The sequence below is a fragment of the Siphateles boraxobius genome, unplaced genomic scaffold (assembly GCF_051911475.1).
Source record: "Siphateles boraxobius isolate OS27281-9 unplaced genomic scaffold, OSU_SipBor_1 75, whole genome shotgun sequence".
In the NCBI taxonomy this organism is placed as follows: domain Eukaryota; kingdom Metazoa; phylum Chordata; class Actinopteri; order Cypriniformes; family Leuciscidae; genus Siphateles; species Siphateles boraxobius.
This window is the reverse complement of record NW_027509203.1, coordinates 1,943,223-1,969,000: the sequence shown is the minus strand read 5'-3', so window position 1 is coordinate 1,969,000 and position 25,778 is coordinate 1,943,223. Positions and strand designations below refer to the sequence as shown.

General features: G+C 52.7%; 1 protein-coding gene across 3 annotated transcripts in view; it reads right to left on the bottom strand.

The window, feature by feature from the left end:
- The window catches only part of mib2 (MIB E3 ubiquitin protein ligase 2), a 141,576-nt gene that overhangs the window by 68,445 nt on the left and 47,353 nt on the right, over positions 1-25,778 (bottom strand). For all 3 annotated transcript variants that reach the window (XM_077217664.1, XM_077217665.1, XM_077217663.1), the window contains exon 3: positions 23,526-23,697. In XM_077217664.1, coding sequence (XP_077073779.1) covers positions 23,526-23,697 — 172 coding nt within the window. The remainder of the gene's footprint in view (positions 1-23,525; positions 23,698-25,778) is intronic.

The window sequence follows — 25,778 nt, the reverse complement described above, 5'->3', positions numbered from 1 at the left end:
TCACGGTTGAGAATGCGCCGTCTCGTAGCGCTCGAAGGCGTGCATCAGGGTGTGTGTGTGTGTGTGAGTGAGAGAGAGTGTGTGTAACTCACGGTTGAGAATGCGCAGTCTCGTAGCGCTCGAAGGCGTGCGTCAGGGTGTGTGTGTGTGTGAGAGAGTGTGTGTAACTCACGGTTGAGAATGCGCAGTCTCGTAGCGCTCGAAGGCGTGCGTCAGGGTGTGTGTGTGTGTGTGTGTGTGTGTGAGAGAGTGTGTGTAACTCACGGTTGAGAATGCGCCGTCTCGTAGCGCTCGAAGGCGTGCATCAGGGTGTGTGTGTGTGTGTGAGTGAGAGAGAGTGTGTGTAACTCACGGTTGAGAATGCGCAGTCTCGTAGCGCTCGAAGGCGTGCGTCAGGGTGTGTGTGTGTGTGTGTGTGAGAGAGTGTGTGTAACTCACGGTTGAGAATGCGCAGTCTCGTAGCGCTCGAAGGCGTGTGTCAGGGTGTGTGTGTGTGTGTGTGTGAGAGAGTGTGTGTAACTCACGGTTGAGAATGCGCAGTCTCGTAGCGCTCGAAGGCGTGCGTCAGGGTGTGTGTGTGTGTGTGTGTGTGTGTGTGTGTGTGTGTGTGTGTGTGTGTGTGTGAGAGAGAGTGTGTGTGTAACTCACGGTTGAGAATGCGCAGTCTCGTAGCGCTCGAAGGCGTGGGTCAGGGTGTGTGTGTGTGTGTGTGTGTGTGTGTGTGTGTGTGTGTGAGAGAGAGTGCGTGTAACTCACGGTTGAGAATGCGCAGTCTCGTAGCGCTCGAAGGCGTGCGTCAGGGTGTGTGTGTGTGTGTGTGTGTGTGTGTGTGTGTGAGTGAGAGAGAGTGTGTGTAACTCACGGTTGAGAATGCGCAGTCTCGTAGCGCTCGAAGGCGTGCGTCAGGTCGTGTGTGTGTGTGTGTGTGTGTGTGTGTGTGTGTGTGTGTGAGTGAGAGAGAGTGTGTGTAACTCACGGTTGAGAATGCGCCGTCTCGTAGCGCTCGAAGGCGTGCGTCAGGGTGTGTGTGTGTGTGTGTGTGTGTGTGTGTGAGAGAGTGTGTGTAACTCACGGTTGAGAATGCGCCGTCTCGTAGCGCTCGAAGGCGTGCGTCAGGGTGTGTGTGTGTGTGTGTGTGAGAGAGTGTGTGTAACTCACGGTTGAGAATGCGCAGTCTCGTAGCGCTCGAAGGCGTGCGTCAGGGTGTGTGTGTGTGTGTGTGTGTGTGTGTGAGAGAGTGTGTGTAACTCACGGTTGAGAATGCGCCGTCTCGTAGCGCTCGAAGGCGTGCATCAGGGTGTGTGTGTGTGTGTGAGTGAGAGAGAGTGTGTGTAACTCACGGTTGAGAATGCGCAGTCTCGTAGCGCTCGAAGGCGTGCGTCAGGGTGTGTGTGTGTGTGTGTGTGAGAGAGTGTGTGTAACTCACGGTTGAGAATGCGCAGTCTCGTAGCGCTCGAAGGCGTGCGTCAGGGTGTGTGTGTGTGTGTGTGTGTGTGTGAGAGAGTGTGTGTAACTCACGGTTGAGAATGCGCCGTCTCGTAGCGCTCGAAGGCGTGCATCAGGGTGTGTGTGTGTGTGTGAGTGAGAGAGAGTGTGTGTAACTCACGGTTGAGAATGCGCAGTCTCGTAGCGCTCGAAGGCGTGCGTCAGGGTGTGTGTGTGTGTGTGTGTGAGAGAGTGTGTGTAACTCACGGTTGAGAATGCGCAGTCTCGTAGCGCTCGAAGGCGTGTGTCAGGGTGTGTGTGTGTGTGTGTGTGAGAGAGTGTGTGTAACTCACGGTTGAGAATGCGCAGTCTCGTAGCGCTCGAAGGCGTGCGTCAGGGTGTGTGTGTGTGTGTGTGTGTGTGTGTGTGTGTGTGTGTGTGTGTGTGAGAGAGAGTGCGTGTAACTCACGGTTGAGAATGCGCAGTCTCGTAGCGCTCGAAGGCGTGCGTCAGGGTCTGTGTGTGTGTGTGTGTGTGTGTGTGTGTGTGTGTGTGTGTGAGAGAGAGTGTGTGTAACTCACGGTTGAGAATGCGCAGTCTCGTAGCGCTCGAAGGCGTGCGTCAGGGTGTGTGTGTGTGTGTGTGTGTGTGTGTGTGTGAGAGAGAGTGTGTGTGTAACTCACGGTTGAGAATGCGCAGTCTCGTAGCGCTCGAAGGCGTGGGTCAGGGTGTGTGTGTGTGTGTGTGTGTGTGTGTGTGTGTGTGTGTGTGTGAGAGAGAGTGCGTGTAACTCACGGTTGAGAATGCGCAGTCTCGTAGCGCTCGAAGGCGTGCGTCAGGGTGTGTGTGTGTGTGTGTGTGTGTGTGTGTGTGTGTGAGAGAGAGTGTGTGTAACTCACGGTTGAGAATGCGCAGTCTCGTAGCGCTCGAAGGCGTGCGTCAGGGTGTGTGTGTGTGTGTGTGTGTGTGTGTGTGTGAGAGAGAGTGTGTGTAACTCACGGTTGAGAATGCGCAGTCTCGTAGCGCTCGAAGGCGTGCGTCAGGGTGTGTGTGTGTGTGTGTGTGTGTGTGTGTGTGTGTGTGTGTGAGAGAGAGTGTGTGTAACTCACGGTTGAGAATGCGCAGTCTCGTAGCGCTCGAAGGCGTGCGTCAGGGTCTGTGTGTGTGTGTGTGTGTGTGTGTGTGTGTGAGAGAGAGTGTGTGTAACTCACGGTTGAGAATGCGCAGTCTCGTAGCGCTCGAAGGCGTGCGTCAGGGTGTGTGTGTGTGTGTGTGTGTGTGTGTGTGAGAGAGAGTGTGTGTAACTCACGGTTGAGAATGCGCAGTCTCGTAGCGCTCGAAGGCGTGCGTTAGGTCGTGTGTGTGTGTGTGTGTGTGTGTGTGTGTGTGTGTGTGTGTGAGAGAGAGAGAGTGTGTGTAACTCACGGTTGAGAATGCGCAGTCTCGTAGCGGTCGAAGGCGTGCGTCAGGTTGTGTGTGTGTGTGTGTGTGTGTGTGAGTGTGTGAGTGTGTGAGTGTGTGAGTGTGTGAGTGTGTGTGTGAGTGTGTGTGTGAGTGATAGAGAGTGTGTGTAACTCACGGTTGAGAATGCGCAGTCTCGTAGCGCTCGAAGGCGTGCATCGGGTTGCGTGTGTGTGTGTGTGTGTGAGTGAGAGAGAGTGTGTGTAACTCACGGTTGAGAATGCGCAGTCTCGTAGCGCTCGAAGGCGTGCGTCAGGGTGTGTGTGTGTGTGTGTGTGTGTGTGTGAGAGAGAGTGTGTGTGTAACTCACGGTTGAGAATGCGCAGTCTCGTAGCGCTCGAAGGCGTGCGTCAGGGTGTGTGTGTGTGTGTGTGTGTGTGTGTGTGTGTGAGAGAGAGTGTGTGTAACTCACGGTTGAGAATGCGCAGTCTCGTAGCGCTCGAAGGCGTGCGTTAGGTCGTGTGTGTGTGTGTGTGTGTGTGTGTGTGTGTGTGTGTGTGTGTGTGTGTGAGAGAGAGTGTGTGTAACTCACGGTTGAGAATGCGCAGTCTCGTAGCGCTCGAAGGCGTGCGTTAGGTCGTGTGTGTGTGTGTGTGTGTGTGTGTGAGAGAGAGTGTGTGTAACTCACGGTTGAGAATGCGCAGTCTCGTAGCGCTCGAAGGCGTGCGTTAGGTCGTGTGTGTGTGTGTGTGTGTGTGTGTGTGTGTGTGTGTGTGTGTGTGTGTGAGAGAGAGTGTGTGTAACTCACGGTTGAGAATGCGCAGTCTCGTAGCGCTCGAAGGCGTGCGTTAGGTCGTGTGTGTGTGTGTGTGTGTGTGTGTGTGTGTGTGTGTGTGAGAGAGAGTGTGTGTAACTCACGGTTGAGAATGCGCAGTCTCGTAGCGCTCGAAGGCGTGCGTCAGGGTGTGTGTGTGTGTGTGTGTGTGTGTGTGTGTGTGTGTGTGTGTGTGTGTGTGTGTGTGTGAGAGAGTGTGTGTAACTCACGGTTGAGAATGCGCAGTCTCGTAGCGCTCGAAGGCGTGCGTTAGGTCGTGTGTGTGTGTGTGTGTGTGTGTGTGTGTGTGTGTGAGAGAGAGTGTGTGTAACTCATGGTTGAGAATGCGCAGTCTCGTAGCGCTCGAAGGCGTGCGTTAGGTTGTGTGTGTGTGTGTGTGTGTGTGTGTGAGAGAGAGTGTGTGTAACTCATGGTTGAGAATGCGCAGTCTCGTAGCGCTCGAAGGCGTGCGTTAGGTCGTGTGTGTGTGTGTGTGTGTGTGTGTGTGTGTGTGTGTGTGTGTGTGTGTGTGTGTGTGTGTGTGTGTGTGTGTGTGAGAGAGAGTGTGTGTAACTCATGGTTGAGAATGCGCAGTCTCGTAGCGCTCGAAGGCGTGCGTTAGGTCGTGTGTGTGTGTGTGTGTGTGTGTGTGTGTGTGTGTGTGTGTGTGTGTGTGTGTGTGTGTGTGTGTGTGTGTGTGTGTGTGTGTGTGTGAGAGAGTGTGTGTAACTCATGGTTGAGAATGCGCAGTCTCGTAGCGCTCGAAGGCGTGCGTTAGGTCGTGTGTGTGTGTGTGTGTGTGTGTGTGTGTGTGTGTGTGAGAGAGAGTGTGTGTAACTCACGGTTGAGAATGCGCAGTCTCGTAGCGCTCGAAGGCGTGCGTTAGGTCGTGTGTGTGTGTGTGTGTGTGTGTGTGTGTGTGTGTGTGTGTGTGTGTGTGTGTGTGAGAGAGAGTGTGTGTAACTCACGGTTGAGAATGCGCAGTCTCGTAGCGCTCGAAGGCGTGCGTCAGGGTGTGTGTGTGTGTGTGTGTGTGTGTGTGTGTGTGTGTGTGTGTGTGTGTGTGTGTGTGTGAGAGAGTGTGTGTAACTCACGGTTGAGAATGCGCAGTCTCGTAGCGCTCGAAGGCGTGCGTCAGGGTGTGTGTGTTTGTGTGTGTGTGTGTGTGTGTGTGTGTGTGTGTGTGTGTGTGTGTGTGTGTGTGAGAGAGTGTGTGTAACTCACGGTTGAGAATGCGCAGTCTCGTAGCGCTCGAAGGCGTGCGTCAGGGTGTGTGTGTGTGTGTGTGTGTGTGTGTGTGTGTGTGTGTGTGTGTGTGTGTGTGTGTGTGTGTGAGAGAGTGTGTGTAACTCACGGTTGAGAATGCGCAGTCTCGTAGCGCTCGAAGGCGTGCGTCAGGGTGTGTGTGTGTGTGTGTGTGTGTGTGTGTGTGTGTGTGTGTGAGAGAGAGTTGTGTAACTCACGGTTGAGAATGCGCAGTCTCGTAGCGCTCGAAGGCGTGCGTCAGGGTGTGTGTGTGTGTGTGTGTGTGTGTGTGTGTGTGTGTGTGTGTGTGTGTGTGTGTGTGAGAGAGTGTGTGTAACTCACGGTTGAGAATGCGCAGTCTCGTAGCGCTCGAAGGCGTGCGTCAGGGTGTGTGTGTGTGTGTGTGTGTGTGAGTGAGAGAGAGTGTGTGTAACTCACGGTTGAGAATGCGCAGTCTCGTAGCGCTCGAAGGCGTGCGTCAGGGTGTGTGTGTGTGTGTGTGTGTGTGTGTGTGTGTGTGTGTGTGTGTGTGTGTGTGTGTGTGTATGTGTGTGTGTGTGTGTGTGTGTGTGTGTGTGTGTGTGTGTGTGTGTGTGAGAGAGAGTGTGTGTAACTCACGGTTGAGAATGCGCAGTCTCGTAGCGCTCGAAGGCGTGCGTCAGGGTGTGTGTGTGTGTGTGTGTGTGTGTGTGTGTGTGAGAGAGAGTGTGTGTGTAACTCACGGTTGAGAATGCGCAGTCTCGTAGCGCTCGAAGGCGTGGGTCAGGGTGTGTGTGTGTGTGTGTGTGTGTGTGTGTGTGTGTGTGTGAGAGAGAGTGCGTGTAACTCACGGTTGAGAATGCGCAGTCTCGTAGCGCTCGAAGGCGTGCGTCAGGGTGTGTGTGTGTGTGTGTGTGTGAGAGAGAGTGTGTGTAACTCACGGTTGAGAATGCGCAGTCTCGTAGCGCTCGAAGGCGTGCGTCAGGGTGTGTGTGTGTGTGTGTGTGTGTGTGTGTGAGAGAGAGTGTGTGTAACTCACGGTTGAGAATGCGCAGTCTCGTAGCGCTCGAAGGCGTGCGTCAGGGTGTGTGTGTGTGTGTGTGTGTGTGTGTGTGTGTGTGTGTGTGTGAGAGAGAGTGTGTGTAACTCACGGTTGAGAATGCGCAGTCTCGTAGCGCTCGAAGGCGTGCGTCAGGGTCTGTGTGTGTGTGTGTGTGTGTGTGTGTGTGTGAGAGAGAGTGTGTGTAACTCACGGTTGAGAATGCGCAGTCTCGTAGCGCTCGAAGGCGTGCGTCAGGGTGTGTGTGTGTGTGTGTGTGTGTGTGTGTGTGTGAGAGAGAGTGTGTGTAACTCACGGTTGAGAATGCGCAGTCTCGTAGCGCTCGAAGGCGTGCGTTAGGTCGTGTGTGTGTGTGTGTGTGTGTGTGTGTGTGTGTGTGTGTGTGTGTGTGTGTGTGAGAGAGAGAGAGTGTGTGTAACTCACGGTTGAGAATGCGCAGTCTCGTAGCGGTCGAAGGCGTGCGTCAGGTTGTGTGTGTGTGTGTGTGTGTGTGTGAGTGTGTGAGTGTGTGAGTGTGTGAGTGTGTGAGTGTGTGTGTGAGTGTGTGTGTGAGTGATAGAGAGTGTGTGTAACTCACGGTTGAGAATGCGCAGTCTCGTAGCGCTCGAAGGCGTGCATCGGGTTGCGTGTGTGTGTGTGTGTGTGAGTGAGAGAGAGTGTGTGTAACTCACGGTTGAGAATGCGCAGTCTCGTAGCGCTCGAAGGCGTGCGTCAGGGTGTGTGTGTGTGTGTGTGTGTGTGTGAGAGAGAGTGTGTGTGTAACTCACGGTTGAGAATGCGCAGTCTCGTAGCGCTCGAAGGCGTGCGTCAGGGTGTGTGTGTGTGTGTGTGTGTGTGTGTGTGTGTGAGAGAGAGTGTGTGTAACTCACGGTTGAGAATGCGCAGTCTCGTAGCGCTCGAAGGCGTGCGTTAGGTCGTGTGTGTGTGTGTGTGTGTGTGTGTGTGTGTGTGTGTGTGTGTGTGTGTGTGAGAGAGAGTGTGTGTAACTCACGGTTGAGAATGCGCAGTCTCGTAGCGCTCGAAGGCGTGCGTTAGGTCGTGTGTGTGTGTGTGTGTGTGTGTGTGAGAGAGAGTGTGTGTAACTCACGGTTGAGAATGCGCAGTCTCGTAGCGCTCGAAGGCGTGCGTTAGGTCGTGTGTGTGTGTGTGTGTGTGTGTGTGTGTGTGTGTGTGTGTGTGTGTGTGTGAGAGAGAGTGTGTGTAACTCACGGTTGAGAATGCGCAGTCTCGTAGCGCTCGAAGGCGTGCGTTAGGTCGTGTGTGTGTGTGTGTGTGTGTGTGTGTGTGTGTGTGTGTGTGTGTGTGTGTGTGTGTGAGAGAGAGTGTGTGTAACTCACGGTTGAGAATGCGCAGTCTCGTAGCGCTCGAAGGCGTGCGTCAGGGTGTGTGTGTGTGTGTGTGTGTGTGTGTGTGTGTGTGTGTGTGTGTGTGTGTGTGTGTGTGAGAGAGTGTGTGTAACTCACGGTTGAGAATGCGCAGTCTCGTAGCGCTCGAAGGCGTGCGTTAGGTCGTGTGTGTGTGTGTGTGTGTGTGTGTGTGTGTGTGTGAGAGAGAGTGTGTGTAACTCATGGTTGAGAATGCGCAGTCTCGTAGCGCTCGAAGGCGTGCGTTAGGTTGTGTGTGTGTGTGTGTGTGTGTGTGTGTGTGTGTGTGTGTGTGAGAGAGAGTGTGTGTAACTCATGGTTGAGAATGCGCAGTCTCGTAGCGCTCGAAGGCGTGCGTTAGGTCGTGTGTGTGTGTGTGTGTGTGTGTGTGTGTGTGTGTGTGTGTGTGTGTGTGTGTGTGTGTGTGTGTGAGAGAGAGTGTGTGTAACTCATGGTTGAGAATGCGCAGTCTCGTAGCGCTCGAAGGCGTGCGTTAGGTCGTGTGTGTGTGTGTGTGTGTGTGTGTGTGTGTGTGTGTGTGTGTGTGTGTGTGTGTGTGTGTGTGTGAGAGAGAGTGTGTGTAACTCATGGTTGAGAATGCGCAGTCTCGTAGCGCTCGAAGGCGTGCGTTAGGTCGTGTGTGTGTGTGTGTGTGTGTGTGTGTGTGTGTGTGTGAGAGAGAGTGTGTGTAACTCACGGTTGAGAATGCGCAGTCTCGTAGCGCTCGAAGGCGTGCGTTAGGTCGTGTGTGTGTGTGTGTGTGTGTGTGTGTGTGTGTGTGTGTGTGTGTGTGTGTGTGTGTGTGAGAGAGAGTGTGTGTAACTCACGGTTGAGAATGCGCAGTCTCGTAGCGCTCGAAGGCGTGCGTCAGGGTGTGTGTGTGTGTGTGTGTGTGTGTGTGTGTGTGTGTGTGTGTGTGTGTGTGTGTGTGTGTGTGAGAGAGTGTGTGTAACTCACGGTTGAGAATGCGCAGTCTCGTAGCGCTCGAAGGCGTGCGTCAGGGTGTGTGTGTGTGTGTGTGTGTGTGTGTGTGTGTGTGTGTGTGTGTGTGTGAGAGAGTGTGTGTAACTCACGGTTGAGAATGCGCAGTCTCGTAGCGCTCGAAGGCGTGCGTCAGGGTGTGTGTGTGTGTGTGTGTGTGTGTGTGTGTGTGTGTGTGTGTGTGTGTGTGTGTGTGTGTGTGTGAGAGAGTGTGTGTAACTCACGGTTGAGAATGCGCAGTCTCGTAGCGCTCGAAGGCGTGCGTCAGGGTGTGTGTGTGTGTGTGTGTGTGTGTGTGTGTGAGAGAGAGTTGTGTAACTCACGGTTGAGAATGCGCAGTCTCGTAGCGCTCGAAGGCGTGCGTCAGGGTGTGTGTGTGTGTGTGTGTGTGTGTGTGTGTGTGTGTGTGTGTGTGTGTGTGTGTGTGTGTGTGTGTGTGTGTGTGTGTGAGAGAGTGTGTGTAACTCACGGTTGAGAATGCGCAGTCTCGTAGCGCTCGAAGGCGTGCGTCAGGGTGTGTGTGTGTGTGTGTGTGTGTGAGTGAGAGAGAGTGTGTGTAACTCACGGTTGAGAATGCGCAGTCTCGTAGCGCTCGAAGGCGTGCGTCAGGGTGTGTGTGTGTGTGTGTGTGTGTGTGTGTGTGTGTGTGTGTGTGTGTGTGTGTGTGTATGTGTGTGTGTGTGTGTGTGTGTGTGTGTGTGTGTGTGTGTGTGTGAGAGAGAGTGCGTGTAACTCACGGTTGAGAATGCGCAGTCTCGTAGCGCTCGAAGGCGTGCGTCAGGGTGTGTGTGTGTGTGTGTGTGTGTGTGTGTGTGTGAGTGAGAGAGAGTGTGTGTAACTCACGGTTGAGAATGCGCAGTCTCGTAGCGCTCGAAGGCGTGCGTCAGGTCGTGTGTGTGTGTGTGTGTGTGTGTGTGTGTGTGTGTGTGTGAGTGAGAGAGAGTGTGTGTAACTCACGGTTGAGAATGCGCCGTCTCGTAGCGCTCGAAGGCGTGCGTCAGGGTGTGTGTGTGTGTGTGTGTGTGTGTGTGTGAGAGAGTGTGTGTAACTCACGGTTGAGAATGCGCCGTCTCGTAGCGCTCGAAGGCGTGCGTCAGGGTGTGTGTGTGTGTGTGTGTGAGAGAGTGTGTGTAACTCACGGTTGAGAATGCGCAGTCTCGTAGCGCTCGAAGGCGTGCGTCAGGGTGTGTGTGTGTGTGTGTGTGTGTGTGTGAGAGAGTGTGTGTAACTCACGGTTGAGAATGCGCCGTCTCGTAGCGCTCGAAGGCGTGCATCAGGGTGTGTGTGTGTGTGTGAGTGAGAGAGAGTGTGTGTAACTCACGGTTGAGAATGCGCAGTCTCGTAGCGCTCGAAGGCGTGCGTCAGGGTGTGTGTGTGTGTGTGTGTGAGAGAGTGTGTGTAACTCACGGTTGAGAATGCGCAGTCTCGTAGCGCTCGAAGGCGTGCGTCAGGGTGTGTGTGTGTGTGTGTGTGTGTGTGAGAGAGTGTGTGTAACTCACGGTTGAGAATGCGCCGTCTCGTAGCGCTCGAAGGCGTGCATCAGGGTGTGTGTGTGTGTGTGAGTGAGAGAGAGTGTGTGTAACTCACGGTTGAGAATGCGCAGTCTCGTAGCGCTCGAAGGCGTGCGTCAGGGTGTGTGTGTGTGTGTGTGTGAGAGAGTGTGTGTAACTCACGGTTGAGAATGCGCAGTCTCGTAGCGCTCGAAGGCGTGTGTCAGGGTGTGTGTGTGTGTGTGTGTGAGAGAGTGTGTGTAACTCACGGTTGAGAATGCGCAGTCTCGTAGCGCTCGAAGGCGTGCGTCAGGGTGTGTGTGTGTGTGTGTGTGTGTGTGTGTGTGTGTGTGTGTGTGTGTGAGAGAGAGTGCGTGTAACTCACGGTTGAGAATGCGCAGTCTCGTAGCGCTCGAAGGCGTGCGTCAGGGTCTGTGTGTGTGTGTGTGTGTGTGTGTGTGTGTGTGTGTGTGTGAGAGAGAGTGTGTGTAACTCACGGTTGAGAATGCGCAGTCTCGTAGCGCTCGAAGGCGTGCGTCAGGGTGTGTGTGTGTGTGTGTGTGTGTGTGTGTGTGTGAGAGAGAGTGTGTGTGTAACTCACGGTTGAGAATGCGCAGTCTCGTAGCGCTCGAAGGCGTGGGTCAGGGTGTGTGTGTGTGTGTGTGTGTGTGTGTGTGTGTGTGTGTGTGTGAGAGAGAGTGCGTGTAACTCACGGTTGAGAATGCGCAGTCTCGTAGCGCTCGAAGGCGTGCGTCAGGGTGTGTGTGTGTGTGTGTGTGTGTGTGTGTGTGTGTGAGAGAGAGTGTGTGTAACTCACGGTTGAGAATGCGCAGTCTCGTAGCGCTCGAAGGCGTGCGTCAGGGTGTGTGTGTGTGTGTGTGTGTGTGTGTGTGAGAGAGAGTGTGTGTAACTCACGGTTGAGAATGCGCAGTCTCGTAGCGCTCGAAGGCGTGCGTCAGGGTGTGTGTGTGTGTGTGTGTGTGTGTGTGTGTGTGTGTGTGTGAGAGAGAGTGTGTGTAACTCACGGTTGAGAATGCGCAGTCTCGTAGCGCTCGAAGGCGTGCGTCAGGGTCTGTGTGTGTGTGTGTGTGTGTGTGTGTGTGTGAGAGAGAGTGTGTGTAACTCACGGTTGAGAATGCGCAGTCTCGTAGCGCTCGAAGGCGTGCGTCAGGGTGTGTGTGTGTGTGTGTGTGTGTGTGTGTGAGAGAGAGTGTGTGTAACTCACGGTTGAGAATGCGCAGTCTCGTAGCGCTCGAAGGCGTGCGTTAGGTCGTGTGTGTGTGTGTGTGTGTGTGTGTGTGTGTGTGTGTGTGTGAGAGAGAGAGAGTGTGTGTAACTCACGGTTGAGAATGCGCAGTCTCGTAGCGGTCGAAGGCGTGCGTCAGGTTGTGTGTGTGTGTGTGTGTGTGTGTGAGTGTGTGAGTGTGTGAGTGTGTGAGTGTGTGTGTGAGTGTGTGTGTGAGTGATAGAGAGTGTGTGTAACTCACGGTTGAGAATGCGCAGTCTCGTAGCGCTCGAAGGCGTGCATCGGGTTGCGTGTGTGTGTGTGTGTGTGAGTGAGAGAGAGTGTGTGTAACTCACGGTTGAGAATGCGCAGTCTCGTAGCGCTCGAAGGCGTGCGTCAGGGTGTGTGTGTGTGTGTGTGTGTGTGTGTGAGAGAGAGTGTGTGTGTAACTCACGGTTGAGAATGCGCAGTCTCGTAGCGCTCGAAGGCGTGCGTCAGGGTGTGTGTGTGTGTGTGTGTGTGTGTGTGTGTGTGAGAGAGAGTGTGTGTAACTCACGGTTGAGAATGCGCAGTCTCGTAGCGCTCGAAGGCGTGCGTTAGGTCGTGTGTGTGTGTGTGTGTGTGTGTGTGTGTGTGTGTGTGTGTGTGTGTGTGAGAGAGAGTGTGTGTAACTCACGGTTGAGAATGCGCAGTCTCGTAGCGCTCGAAGGCGTGCGTTAGGTCGTGTGTGTGTGTGTGTGTGTGTGTGTGAGAGAGAGTGTGTGTAACTCACGGTTGAGAATGCGCAGTCTCGTAGCGCTCGAAGGCGTGCGTTAGGTCGTGTGTGTGTGTGTGTGTGTGTGTGTGTGTGTGTGTGTGTGTGTGTGTGTGAGAGAGAGTGTGTGTAACTCACGGTTGAGAATGCGCAGTCTCGTAGCGCTCGAAGGCGTGCGTTAGGTCGTGTGTGTGTGTGTGTGTGTGTGTGTGTGTGTGTGAGAGAGAGTGTGTGTAACTCACGGTTGAGAATGCGCAGTCTCGTAGCGCTCGAAGGCGTGCGTCAGGGTGTGTGTGTGTGTGTGTGTGTGTGTGTGTGTGTGTGTGTGTGTGTGTGTGTGTGTGTGTGTGTGAGAGAGTGTGTGTAACTCACGGTTGAGAATGCGCAGTCTCGTAGCGCTCGAAGGCGTGCGTTAGGTCGTGTGTGTGTGTGTGTGTGTGTGTGTGTGTGTGTGTGAGAGAGAGTGTGTGTAACTCATGGTTGAGAATGCGCAGTCTCGTAGCGCTCGAAGGCGTGCGTTAGGTTGTGTGTGTGTGTGTGTGTGTGTGTGTGAGAGAGAGTGTGTGTAACTCATGGTTGAGAATGCGCAGTCTCGTAGCGCTCGAAGGCGTGCGTTAGGTCGTGTGTGTGTGTGTGTGTGTGTGTGTGTGTGTGTGTGTGTGTGTGTGTGTGTGTGTGTGTGTGTGTGTGTGTGAGAGAGAGTGTGTGTAACTCATGGTTGAGAATGCGCAGTCTCGTAGCGCTCGAAGGCGTGCGTTAGGTCGTGTGTGTGTGTGTGTGTGTGTGTGTGTGTGTGTGTGTGTGTGTGTGTGTGTGTGTGTGTGTGTGTGTGTGTGTGTGTGTGTGTGAGAGAGTGTGTGTAACTCATGGTTGAGAATGCGCAGTCTCGTAGCGCTCGAAGGCGTGCGTTAGGTCGTGTGTGTGTGTGTGTGTGTGTGTGTGTGTGTGTGTGTGAGAGAGAGTGTGTGTAACTCACGGTTGAGAATGCGCAGTCTCGTAGCGCTCGAAGGCGTGCGTTAGGTCGTGTGTGTGTGTGTGTGTGTGTGTGTGTGTGTGTGTGTGTGTGTGTGTGTGTGTGAGAGAGAGTGTGTGTAACTCACGGTTGAGAATGCGCAGTCTCGTAGCGCTCGAAGGCGTGCGTCAGGGTGTGTGTGTGTGTGTGTGTGTGTGTGTGTGTGTGTGTGTGTGTGTGTGTGTGTGTGTGTGAGAGAGTGTGTGTAACTCACGGTTGAGAATGCGCAGTCTCGTAGCGCTCGAAGGCGTGCGTCAGGGTGTGTGTGTTTGTGTGTGTGTGTGTGTGTGTGTGTGTGTGTGTGTGTGTGTGTGTGTGAGAGAGTGTGTGTAACTCACGGTTGAGAATGCGCAGTCTCGTAGCGCTCGAAGGCGTGCGTCAGGGTGTGTGTGTGTGTGTGTGTGTGTGTGTGTGTGTGTGTGTGTGTGTGTGTGTGTGTGTGTGAGAGAGTGTGTGTAACTCACGGTTGAGAATGCGCAGTCTCGTAGCGCTCGAAGGCGTGCGTCAGGGTGTGTGTGTGTGTGTGTGTGTGTGTGTGTGTGTGTGTGTGTGAGAGAGAGTTGTGTAACTCACGGTTGAGAATGCGCAGTCTCGTAGCGCTCGAAGGCGTGCGTCAGGGTGTGTGTGTGTGTGTGTGTGTGTGTGTGTGTGTGTGTGTGTGTGTGTGTGTGTGTGTGAGAGAGTGTGTGTAACTCACGGTTGAGAATGCGCAGTCTCGTAGCGCTCGAAGGCGTGCGTCAGGGTGTGTGTGTGTGTGTGTGTGTGTGAGTGAGAGAGAGTGTGTGTAACTCACGGTTGAGAATGCGCAGTCTCGTAGCGCTCGAAGGCGTGCGTCAGGGTGTGTGTGTGTGTGTGTGTGTGTGTGTGTGTGTGTGTGTGTGTGTGTGTGTGTGTGTGTGTATGTGTGTGTGTGTGTGTGTGTGTGTGTGTGTGTGTGTGTGTGTGTGTGTGAGAGAGAGTGTGTGTAACTCACGGTTGAGAATGCGCAGTCTCGTAGCGCTCGAAGGCGTGCGTCAGGGTGTGTGTGTGTGTGTGTGTGTGTGTGTGTGTGTGAGAGAGAGTGTGTGTGTAACTCACGGTTGAGAATGCGCAGTCTCGTAGCGCTCGAAGGCGTGGGTCAGGGTGTGTGTGTGTGTGTGTGTGTGTGTGTGAGAGAGAGTGCGTGTAACTCACGGTTGAGAATGCGCAGTCTCGTAGCGCTCGAAGGCGTGCGTCAGGGTGTGTGTGTGTGTGTGTGTGTGAGAGAGAGTGTGTGTAACTCACGGTTGAGAATGCGCAGTCTCGTAGCGCTCGAAGGCGTGCGTCAGGGTGTGTGTGTGTGTGTGTGTGTGTGTGTGTGAGAGAGAGTGTGTGTAACTCACGGTTGAGAATGCGCAGTCTCGTAGCGCTCGAAGGCGTGCGTCAGGGTGTGTGTGTGTGTGTGTGTGTGTGTGTGTGTGTGTGTGTGTGTGAGAGAGAGTGTGTGTAACTCACGGTTGAGAATGCGCAGTCTCGTAGCGCTCGAAGGCGTGCGTCAGGGTCTGTGTGTGTGTGTGTGTGTGTGTGTGTGTGTGAGAGAGAGTGTGTGTAACTCACGGTTGAGAATGCGCAGTCTCGTAGCGCTCGAAGGCGTGCGTCAGGGTGTGTGTGTGTGTGTGTGTGTGTGTGTGTGTGTGAGAGAGAGTGTGTGTAACTCACGGTTGAGAATGCGCAGTCTCGTAGCGCTCGAAGGCGTGCGTTAGGTCGTGTGTGTGTGTGTGTGTGTGTGTGTGTGTGTGTGTGTGTGTGTGTGTGTGTGTGTGAGAGAGAGAGAGTGTGTGTAACTCACGGTTGAGAATGCGCAGTCTCGTAGCGGTCGAAGGCGTGCGTCAGGTTGTGTGTGTGTGTGTGTGTGTGTGTGAGTGTGTGAGTGTGTGAGTGTGTGAGTGTGTGAGTGTGTGTGTGAGTGTGTGTGTGAGTGATAGAGAGTGTGTGTAACTCACGGTTGAGAATGCGCAGTCTCGTAGCGCTCGAAGGCGTGCATCGGGTTGCGTGTGTGTGTGTGTGTGTGAGTGAGAGAGAGTGTGTGTAACTCACGGTTGAGAATGCGCAGTCTCGTAGCGCTCGAAGGCGTGCGTCAGGGTGTGTGTGTGTGTGTGTGTGTGTGTGAGAGAGAGTGTGTGTGTAACTCACGGTTGAGAATGCGCAGTCTCGTAGCGCTCGAAGGCGTGCGTCAGGGTGTGTGTGTGTGTGTGTGTGTGTGTGTGTGTGTGAGAGAGAGTGTGTGTAACTCACGGTTGAGAATGCGCAGTCTCGTAGCGCTCGAAGGCGTGCGTTAGGTCGTGTGTGTGTGTGTGTGTGTGTGTGTGTGTGTGTGTGTGTGTGTGTGTGTGTGAGAGAGAGTGTGTGTAACTCACGGTTGAGAATGCGCAGTCTCGTAGCGCTCGAAGGCGTGCGTTAGGTCGTGTGTGTGTGTGTGTGTGTGTGTGTGAGAGAGAGTGTGTGTAACTCACGGTTGAGAATGCGCAGTCTCGTAGCGCTCGAAGGCGTGCGTTAGGTCGTGTGTGTGTGTGTGTGTGTGTGTGTGTGTGTGTGTGTGTGTGTGTGTGTGTGAGAGAGAGTGTGTGTAACTCACGGTTGAGAATGCGCAGTCTCGTAGCGCTCGAAGGCGTGCGTTAGGTCGTGTGTGTGTGTGTGTGTGTGTGTGTGTGTGTGTGTGTGTGTGTGTGTGTGTGTGTGTGAGAGAGAGTGTGTGTAACTCACGGTTGAGAATGCGCAGTCTCGTAGCGCTCGAAGGCGTGCGTCAGGGTGTGTGTGTGTGTGTGTGTGTGTGTGTGTGTGTGTGTGTGTGTGTGTGTGTGTGTGTGTGAGAGAGTGTGTGTAACTCACGGTTGAGAATGCGCAGTCTCGTAGCGCTCGAAGGCGTGCGTTAGGTCGTGTGTGTGTGTGTGTGTGTGTGTGTGTGTGTGTGTGAGAGAGAGTGTGTGTGTAACTCACGGTTGAGAATGCGCAGTCTCGTAGCGCTCGAAGGCGTGGGTCAGGGTGTGTGTGTGTGTGTGTGTGTGTGTGTGTGTGTGTGTGTGAGAGAGTGTGTGTAACTCACGGTTGAGAATGCGCCGTCTCGTAGCGCTCGAAGGCGTGCATCAGGGTGTGTGTGTGTGTGTGAGTGAGAGAGAGTGTGTGTAACTCACGGTTGAGAATGCGCAGTCTCGTAGCGCTCGAAGGCGTGCGTCAGGGTGTGTGTGTGTGTGTGTGTGAGAGAGTGTGTGTAACTCACGGTTGAGAATGCGCAGTCTCGTAGCGCTCGAAGGCGTGCGTCAGGGTGTGTGTGTGTGTGTGTGTGTGTGTGAGAGAGTGTGTGTAACTCACGGTTGAGAATGCGCCGTCTCGTAGCGCTCGAAGGCGTGCATCAGGGTGTGTGTGTGTGTGTGAGTGAGAGAGAGTGTGTGTAACTCACGGTTGAGAATGCGCAGTCTCGTAGCGCTCGAAGGCGTGCGTCAGGGTGTGTGTGTGTGTGTGTGTGAGAGAGTGTGTGTAACTCACGGTTGAGAATGCGCAGTCTCGTAGCGCTCGAAGGCGTGTGTCAGGGTGTGTGTGTGTGTGTGTGTGAGAGAGTGTGTGTAACTCACGGTTGAGAATGCGCAGTCTCGTAGCGCTCGAAGGCGTGCGTCAGGGTGTGTGTGTGTGTGTGTGTGTGTGTGTGTGTGTGTGTGTGTGTGTGTGAGAGAGAGTGCGTGTAACTCACGGTTGAGAATGCGCAGTCTCGTAGCGCTCGAAGGCGTGCGTCAGGGTCTGTGTGTGTGTGTGTGTGTGTGTGTGTGTGTGTGTGTGTGTGAGAGAGAGTGTGTGTAACTCACGGTTGAGAATGCGCAGTCTCGTAGCGCTCGAAGGCGTGCGTCAGGGTGTGTGTGTGTGTGTGTGTGTGTGTGTGTGTGTGAGAGAGAGTGTGTGTGTAACTCACGGTTGAGAATGCGCAGTCTCGTAGCGCTCGAAGGCGTGGGTCAGGGTGTGTGTGTGTGTGTGTGTGTGTGTGTGTGTGTGTGTGTGTGTGAGAGAGAGTGCGTGTAACTCACGGTTGAGAATGCGCAGTCTCGTAGCGCTCGAAGGCGTGCGTCAGGGTGTGTGTGTGTGTGTGTGTGTGTGTGTGTGTGTGTGAGAGAGAGTGTGTGTAACTCACGGTTGAGAATGCGCAGTCTCGTAGCGCTCGAAGGCGTGCGTCAGGGTGTGTGTGTGTGTGTGTGTGTGTGTGTGTGAGAGAGAGTGTGTGTAACTCACGGTTGAGAATGCGCAGTCTCGTAGCGCTCGAAGGCGTGCGTCAGGGTGTGTGTGTGTGTGTGTGTGTGTGTGTGTGTGTGTGTGTGTGAGAGAGAGTGTGTGTAACTCACGGTTGAGAATGCGCAGTCTCGTAGCGCTCGAAGGCGTGCGTCAGGGTCTGTGTGTGTGTGTGTGTGTGTGTGTGTGTGTGAGAGAGAGTGTGTGTAACTCACGGTTGAGAATGCGCAGTCTCGTAGCGCTCGAAGGCGTGCGTCAGGGTGTGTGTGTGTGTGTGTGTGTGTGTGTGTGAGAGAGAGTGTGTGTAACTCACGGTTGAGAATGCGCAGTCTCGTAGCGCTCGAAGGCGTGCGTTAGGTCGTGTGTGTGTGTGTGTGTGTGTGTGTGTGTGTGTGTGTGTGTGAGAGAGAGAGAGTGTGTGTAACTCACGGTTGAGAATGCGCAGTCTCGTAGCGGTCGAAGGCGTGCGTCAGGTTGTGTGTGTGTGTGTGTGTGTGTGTGAGTGTGTGAGTGTGTGAGTGTGTGAGTGTGTGTGTGAGTGTGTGTGTGAGTGATAGAGAGTGTGTGTAACTCACGGTTGAGAATGCGCAGTCTCGTAGCGCTCGAAGGCGTGCATCGGGTTGCGTGTGTGTGTGTGTGTGTGAGTGAGAGAGAGTGTGTGTAACTCACGGTTGAGAATGCGCAGTCTCGTAGCGCTCGAAGGCGTGCGTCAGGGTGTGTGTGTGTGTGTGTGTGTGTGTGTGAGAGAGAGTGTGTGTGTAACTCACGGTTGAGAATGCGCAGTCTCGTAGCGCTCGAAGGCGTGCGTCAGGGTGTGTGTGTGTGTGTGTGTGTGTGTGTGTGTGTGAGAGAGAGTGTGTGTAACTCACGGTTGAGAATGCGCAGTCTCGTAGCGCTCGAAGGCGTGCGTTAGGTCGTGTGTGTGTGTGTGTGTGTGTGTGTGTGTGTGTGTGTGTGTGTGTGTGTGAGAGAGAGTGTGTGTAACTCACGGTTGAGAATGCGCAGTCTCGTAGCGCTCGAAGGCGTGCGTTAGGTCGTGTGTGTGTGTGTGTGTGTGTGTGTGAGAGAGAGTGTGTGTAACTCACGGTTGAGAATGCGCAGTCTCGTAGCGCTCGAAGGCGTGCGTTAGGTCGTGTGTGTGTGTGTGTGTGTGTGTGTGTGTGTGTGTGTGTGTGTGTGTGTGAGAGAGAGTGTGTGTAACTCACGGTTGAGAATGCGCAGTCTCGTAGCGCTCGAAGGCGTGCGTTAGGTCGTGTGTGTGTGTGTGTGTGTGTGTGTGTGTGTGTGTGTGAGAGAGAGTGTGTGTAACTCACGGTTGAGAATGCGCAGTCTCGTAGCGCTCGAAGGCGTGCGTCAGGGTGTGTGTGTGTGTGTGTGTGTGTGTGTGTGTGTGTGTGTGTGTGTGTGTGTGTGTGTGTGTGTGAGAGAGTGTGTGTAACTCACGGTTGAGAATGCGCAGTCTCGTAGCGCTCGAAGGCGTGCGTTAGGTCGTGTGTGTGTGTGTGTGTGTGTGTGTGTGTGTGTGTGAGAGAGAGTGTGTGTAACTCATGGTTGAGAATGCGCAGTCTCGTAGCGCTCGAAGGCGTGCGTTAGGTTGTGTGTGTGTGTGTGTGTGTGTGTGTGAGAGAGAGTGTGTGTAACTCATGGTTGAGAATGCGCAGTCTCGTAGCGCTCGAAGGCGTGCGTTAGGTCGTGTGTGTGTGTGTGTGTGTGTGTGTGTGTGTGTGTGTGTGTGTGTGTGTGTGTGTGTGTGTGTGTGTGTGTGAGAGAGAGTGTGTGTAACTCATGGTTGAGAATGCGCAGTCTCGTAGCGCTCGAAGGCGTGCGTTAGGTCGTGTGTGTGTGTGTGTGTGTGTGTGTGTGTGTGTGTGTGTGTGTGTGTGTGTGTGTGTGTGTGTGTGTGTGTGTGTGTGTGTGTGAGAGAGTGTGTGTAACTCATGGTTGAGAATGCGCAGTCTCGTAGCGCTCGAAGGCGTGCGTTAGGTCGTGTGTGTGTGTGTGTGTGTGTGTGTGTGTGTGTGTGTGAGAGAGAGTGTGTGTAACTCACGGTTGAGAATGCGCAGTCTCGTAGCGCTCGAAGGCGTGCGTTAGGTCGTGTGTGTGTGTGTGTGTGTGTGTGTGTGTGTGTGTGTGTGTGTGTGTGTGTGTGAGAGAGAGTGTGTGTAACTCACGGTTGAGAATGCGCAGTCTCGTAGCGCTCGAAGGCGTGCGTCAGGGTGTGTGTGTGTGTGTGTGTGTGTGTGTGTGTGTGTGTGTGTGTGTGTGTGTGTGTGTGTGAGAGAGTGTGTGTAACTCACGGTTGAGAATGCGCAGTCTCGTAGCGCTCGAAGGCGTGCGTCAGGGTGTGTGTGTTTGTGTGTGTGTGTGTGTGTGTGTGTGTGTGTGTGTGTGTGTGTGTGTGAGAGAGTGTGTGTAACTCACGGTTGAGAATGCGCAGTCTCGTAGCGCTCGAAGGCGTGCGTCAGGGTGTGTGTGTGTGTGTGTGTGTGTGTGTGTGTGTGTGTGTGTGTGTGTGTGTGTGTGTGTGAGAGAGTGTGTGTAACTCACGGTTGAGAATGCGCAGTCTCGTAGCGCTCGAAGGCGTGCGTCAGGGTGTGTGTGTGTGTGTGTGTGTGTGTGTGTGTGTGTGTGTGTGAGAGAGAGTTGTGTAACTCACGGTTGAGAATGCGCAGTCTCGTAGCGCTCGAAGGCGTGCGTCAGGGTGTGTGTGTGTGTGTGTGTGTGTGTGTGTGTGTGTGTGTGTGTGTGTGTGTGTGTGTGAGAGAGTGTGTGTAACTCACGGTTGAGAATGCGCAGTCTCGTAGCGCTCGAAGGCGTGCGTCAGGGTGTGTGTGTGTGTGTGTGTGTGTGAGTGAGAGAGAGTGTGTGTAACTCACGGTTGAGAATGCGCAGTCTCGTAGCGCTCGAAGGCGTGCGTCAGGGTGTGTGTGTGTGTGTGTGTGTGTGTGTGTGTGTGTGTGTGTGTGTGTGTGTGTGTGTGTGTATGTGTGTGTGTGTGTGTGTGTGTGTGTGTGTGTGTGTGTGTGTGTGTGTGAGAGAGAGTGTGTGTAACTCACGGTTGAGAATGCGCAGTCTCGTAGCGCTCGAAGGCGTGCGTCAGGGTGTGTGTGTGTGTGTGTGTGTGTGTGTGTGTGTGAGAGAGAGTGTGTGTGTAACTCACGGTTGAGAATGCGCAGTCTCGTAGCGCTCGAAGGCGTGGGTCAGGGTGTGTGTGTGTGTGTGTGTGTGTGTGTGAGAGAGAGTGCGTGTAACTCACGGTTGAGAATGCGCAGTCTCGTAGCGCTCGAAGGCGTGCGTCAGGGTGTGTGTGTGTGTGTGTGTGTGAGAGAGAGTGTGTGTAACTCACGGTTGAGAATGCGCAGTCTCGTAGCGCTCGAAGGCGTGCGTCAGGGTGTGTGTGTGTGTGTGTGTGTGTGTGTGTGAGAGAGAGTGTGTGTAACTCACGGTTGAGAATGCGCAGTCTCGTAGCGCTCGAAGGCGTGCGTCAGGGTGTGTGTGTGTGTGTGTGTGTGTGTGTGTGTGTGTGTGTGTGTGAGAGAGAGTGTGTGTAACTCACGGTTGAGAATGCGCAGTCTCGTAGCGCTCGAAGGCGTGCGTCAGGGTCTGTGTGTGTGTGTGTGTGTGTGTGTGTGTGTGAGAGAGAGTGTGTGTAACTCACGGTTGAGAATGCGCAGTCTCGTAGCGCTCGAAGGCGTGCGTCAGGGTGTGTGTGTGTGTGTGTGTGTGTGTGTGTGTGTGAGAGAGAGTGTGTGTAACTCACGGTTGAGAATGCGCAGTCTCGTAGCGCTCGAAGGCGTGCGTTAGGTCGTGTGTGTGTGTGTGTGTGTGTGTGTGTGTGTGTGTGTGTGTGTGTGTGTGTGTGTGAGAGAGAGAGAGTGTGTGTAACTCACGGTTGAGAATGCGCAGTCTCGTAGCGGTCGAAGGCGTGCGTCAGGTTGTGTGTGTGTGTGTGTGTGTGTGTGAGTGTGTGAGTGTGTGAGTGTGTGAGTGTGTGAGTGTGTGTGTGAGTGTGTGTGTGAGTGATAGAGAGTGTGTGTAACTCACGGTTGAGAATGCGCAGTCTCGTAGCGCTCGAAGGCGTGCATCGGGTTGCGTGTGTGTGTGTGTGTGTGAGTGAGAGAGAGTGTGTGTAACTCACGGTTGAGAATGCGCAGTCTCGTAGCGCTCGAAGGCGTGCGTCAGGGTGTGTGTGTGTGTGTGTGTGTGTGTGAGAGAGAGTGTGTGTGTAACTCACGGTTGAGAATGCGCAGTCTCGTAGCGCTCGAAGGCGTGCGTCAGGGTGTGTGTGTGTGTGTGTGTGTGTGTGTGTGTGTGAGAGAGAGTGTGTGTAACTCACGGTTGAGAATGCGCAGTCTCGTAGCGCTCGAAGGCGTGCGTTAGGTCGTGTGTGTGTGTGTGTGTGTGTGTGTGTGTGTGTGTGTGTGTGTGTGTGTGTGAGAGAGAGTGTGTGTAACTCACGGTTGAGAATGCGCAGTCTCGTAGCGCTCGAAGGCGTGCGTTAGGTCGTGTGTGTGTGTGTGTGTGTGTGTGTGAGAGAGAGTGTGTGTAACTCACGGTTGAGAATGCGCAGTCTCGTAGCGCTCGAAGGCGTGCGTTAGGTCGTGTGTGTGTGTGTGTGTGTGTGTGTGTGTGTGTGTGTGTGTGTGTGTGTGTGAGAGAGAGTGTGTGTAACTCACGGTTGAGAATGCGCAGTCTCGTAGCGCTCGAAGGCGTGCGTTAGGTCGTGTGTGTGTGTGTGTGTGTGTGTGTGTGTGTGTGTGTGTGTGTGTGTGTGTGTGTGTGAGAGAGAGTGTGTGTAACTCACGGTTGAGAATGCGCAGTCTCGTAGCGCTCGAAGGCGTGCGTCAGGGTGTGTGTGTGTGTGTGTGTGTGTGTGTGTGTGTGTGTGTGTGTGTGTGTGTGTGTGTGTGAGAGAGTGTGTGTAACTCACGGTTGAGAATGCGCAGTCTCGTAGCGCTCGAAGGCGTGCGTTAGGTCGTGTGTGTGTGTGTGTGTGTGTGTGTGTGTGTGTGTGAGAGAGAGTGTGTGTAACTCATGGTTGAGAATGCGCAGTCTCGTAGCGCTCGAAGGCGTGCGTTAGGTTGTGTGTGTGTGTGTGTGTGTGTGTGTGTGTGTGTGTGTGTGTGTGTGAGAGAGAGTGTGTGTAACTCATGGTTGAGAATGCGCAGTCTCGTAGCGCTCGAAGGCGTGCGTTAGGTCGTGTGTGTGTGTGTGTGTGTGTGTGTGTGTGTGTGTGTGTGTGTGTGTGTGTGTGTGTGTGTGTGTGTGTGTGTGTGTGTGTGTGAGAGAGAGTGTGTGTAACTCATGGTTGAGAATGCGCAGTCTCGTAGCGCTCGAAGGCGTGCGTTAGGTCGTGTGTGTGTGTGTGTGTGTGTGTGTGTGTGTGTGTGTGTGTGTGAGAGAGAGTGTGTGTAACTCATGGTTGAGAATGCGCAGTCTCGTAGCGCTCGAAGGCGTGCGTTAGGTCGTGTGTGTGTGTGTGTGTGTGTGTGTGTGTGTGTGTGTGAGAGAGAGTGTGTGTAACTCACGGTTGAGAATGCGCAGTCTCGTAGCGCTCGAAGGCGTGCGTTAGGTCGTGTGTGTGTGTGTGTGTGTGTGTGTGTGTGTGTGTGTGTGTGTGTGTGTGTGTGTGTGTGAGAGAGAGTGTGTGTAACTCACGGTTGAGAATGCGCAGTCTCGTAGCGCTCGAAGGCGTGCGTCAGGGTGTGTGTGTGTGTGTGTGTGTGTGTGTGTGTGTGTGTGTGTGTGTGTGTGTGTGTGTGTGTGTGAGAGAGTGTGTGTAACTCACGGTTGAGAATGCGCAGTCTCGTAGCGCTCGAAGGCGTGCGTCAGGGTGTGTGTGTGTGTGTGTGTGTGTGTGTGTGTGTGTGTGTGTGTGTGAGAGAGTGTGTGTAACTCACGGTTGAGAATGCGCAGTCTCGTAGCGCTCGAAGGCGTGCGTCAGGGTGTGTGTGTGTGTGTGTGTGTGTGTGTGTGTGTGTGTGTGTGTGTGTGTGTGTGTGTGTGTGTGTGTGTGAGAGAGTGTGTGTAACTCACGGTTGAGAATGCGCAGTCTCGTAGCGCTCGAAGGCGTGCGTCAGGGTGTGTGTGTGTGTGTGTGTGTGTGTGTGTGTGAGAGAGAGTTGTGTAACTCACGGTTGAGAATGCGCAGTCTCGTAGCGCTCGAAGGCGTGCGTCAGGGTGTGTGTGTGTGTGTGTGTGTGTGTGTGTGTGTGTGTGTGTGTGTGTGTGTGTGTGTGTGTGTGTGTGTGTGTGTGAGAGAGTGTGTGTAACTCACGGTTGAGAATGCGCAGTCTCGTAGCGCTCGAAGGCGTGCGTCAGGGTGTGTGTGTGTGTGTGTGTGTGTGAGTGAGAGAGAGTGTGTGTAACTCACGGTTGAGAATGCGCAGTCTCGTAGCGCTCGAAGGCGTGCGTCAGGGTGTGTGTGTGTGTGTGTGTGTGTGTGTGTGTGTGTGTGTGTGTGTGTGTGTGTGTGTATGTGTGTGTGTGTGTGTGTGTGTGTGTGTGTGTGTGTGTGTGTGTGAGAGAGAGTGTGTGTAACTCACGGTTGAGAATGCGCAGTCTCGTAGCGCTCGAAGGCGTGCGTCAGGTCGTGCTTGTTGTTCATGTAACACTGAGTGCACAGGTCGTAGTCGAAACACACCTTACACTTCCAGCGCATTCCCATAATGCCGTGCTTCTTACAACTGTCACAAATAATATTTGAGTGTCGGACACCTGAGAGGAAGAAAGGAAAGAGAGATCAGCAAGTCTAATCCAAGAATGGCTTGTATAAAATGACATTAAGTGTCCCATTGCATTCATCACAGTTTTTCACAATCAGCATTTTCATCGTCTTCTAGTATTAAAATAATGATCATTTTTTACAGTGTAGAAGCCGGTCAGTGAGTCTCTAAACACGCAACGTTTGTTTGCATGTGTGTTTTCCTGAGGCTTTCCCTCCATTAATCAGAAACAGGTGACTTGAGGCAGATGAGACGGATTTAATGATGCGCCAATAGCATCTCAGTTTAGCATTAAGCGTTTCCTAGTAAACGGAGGAGGAACACATCTTATATATACTGCCACTTTTCTTACCTAGTAGGTTTATCTGGTTTCCAGGCAAAGTACCTAAACATTAGAAGATTAGATAATATCTTATGACCTTTGGTAAATGCATCTTGATTTGATGTCTTATTTTCTGGGGAAATAAATCAAAATTAAGTAAGTTTTTGCTTTTAAAACAAGCTAAATTATCTGCCAATAGAGTAAGAAAATTAATCTTGTTTTCCATTTGAATTAAGATTTTTTTCTTACCACATTGGCAGACAATTTAGCTTTTTTTTAAAAGCAAAAACTCACTTAATTTTTTATTTCCCTAGGAAACGAGACATAATTTAGTAAATGCATCTTGATTTAAGAATTTTTTGATATTTTGACTGGAAACAAGACAAAAATATTAAGTAAGAAAAGCAATTTGTCAGACAGACAGATATTGATCTCACTTATCTGAGAGAAATATAATCACTTGAGGGATGTGCAGGATTGTGGTGTAACTATTTAAGCCAATTTAAGCCTGAGGCCACTGCGTGTGTGTGTGTGTGTGTGTGTGTGTGTGTGTGTGTGTGTGTGTGTGTGTGTGTGTGTGTGTGTGTGTGTGTGTGTGTGTGTGTGTGTGTGTGTGTGTGTGTGTGTGTGTGTGTGTGTGTGTGTGTGTGTGTGTGTGTGTGTGTGTGAGATCCAAGCGCGCAATACACACCGCCACCAGCTGAGGGAGTAAACGACCATGTGCTCCTTTAACACCTGATTTACTCTGGTAGCAGAATGACAGTAGCACTGAACGAGCCTTACACAGGACAGATCCTGCACATGTGAGCAAGACTTTGTGAAAGAGCAGAATATGAGCTCTTTAAAGTCAGTGTTTAACATTGTTTTCAGGCTCTACTAGAACAGGTTTTCCTGCTTGAATGTTGATTATTTTCCTCATATTCTCCATTGTTGCGGCTCCTCTCTTCCCAGTCTGTCAGTAACGCTCTGTTTACTTCCTGTCTCTATGAAGCCCCTCCACCTGAAAAGCACACTGTGCTCTGATTGGTCAGCTGGATCAGTGTGTTGTGATTGGTCGAGCGCTTCGAGTGTGTTCGGGAAATGTCCCGCCCCTTACCATAAGCGCCAGTTTAACACACTACTAACTAACTCAACCAGGCCCCGCCCCTTTATTCTGCGTATGAATTATTATAATGAGGAATATTGTGACGTGTTCGTTCCCGGAAGAAACTCAAAGACTACAATGGAGGCGTTTCAGGAGGTTCATTATCGTGTTACGCAGCACGTTTGAGCTTCTAGTGTCGACATTAGGGAGGTCAGTCACAATATCAAAATTCCAGTAGTCGGGACCAATAACATTGCAATTTTACGGTTCTCGGTACCAATTTCGGTACCACAGCAAAATCTGTTTAAAATATTTTTCAATTATATTTAACTATTTGAAAAAAATATTTAATTAAAAGTCAATGAGTTTATTATTATTTATTATTTATGGTAATCATAAGTAAATAATACATATAAACATTGAAGGCAACATGCTGTTGATCAAGTGAAAAATAAGCAACCTTCTATGCACACATTATTATTAGTAGTATTATTGAAACATAGCTAAATCTACTGTACAACAGTAGCCTAATATAATTATTTCTGTTAATTTCTTAAAGTTAAACCAAACTTTTATTTTGACCGGTTGCCGTGAAGAGCTTTGAGCTTCTGTGTGTGTATGATATGGCGGTAAAATGCTCATGAAGTGACTCAGATCGGCTCTGGAG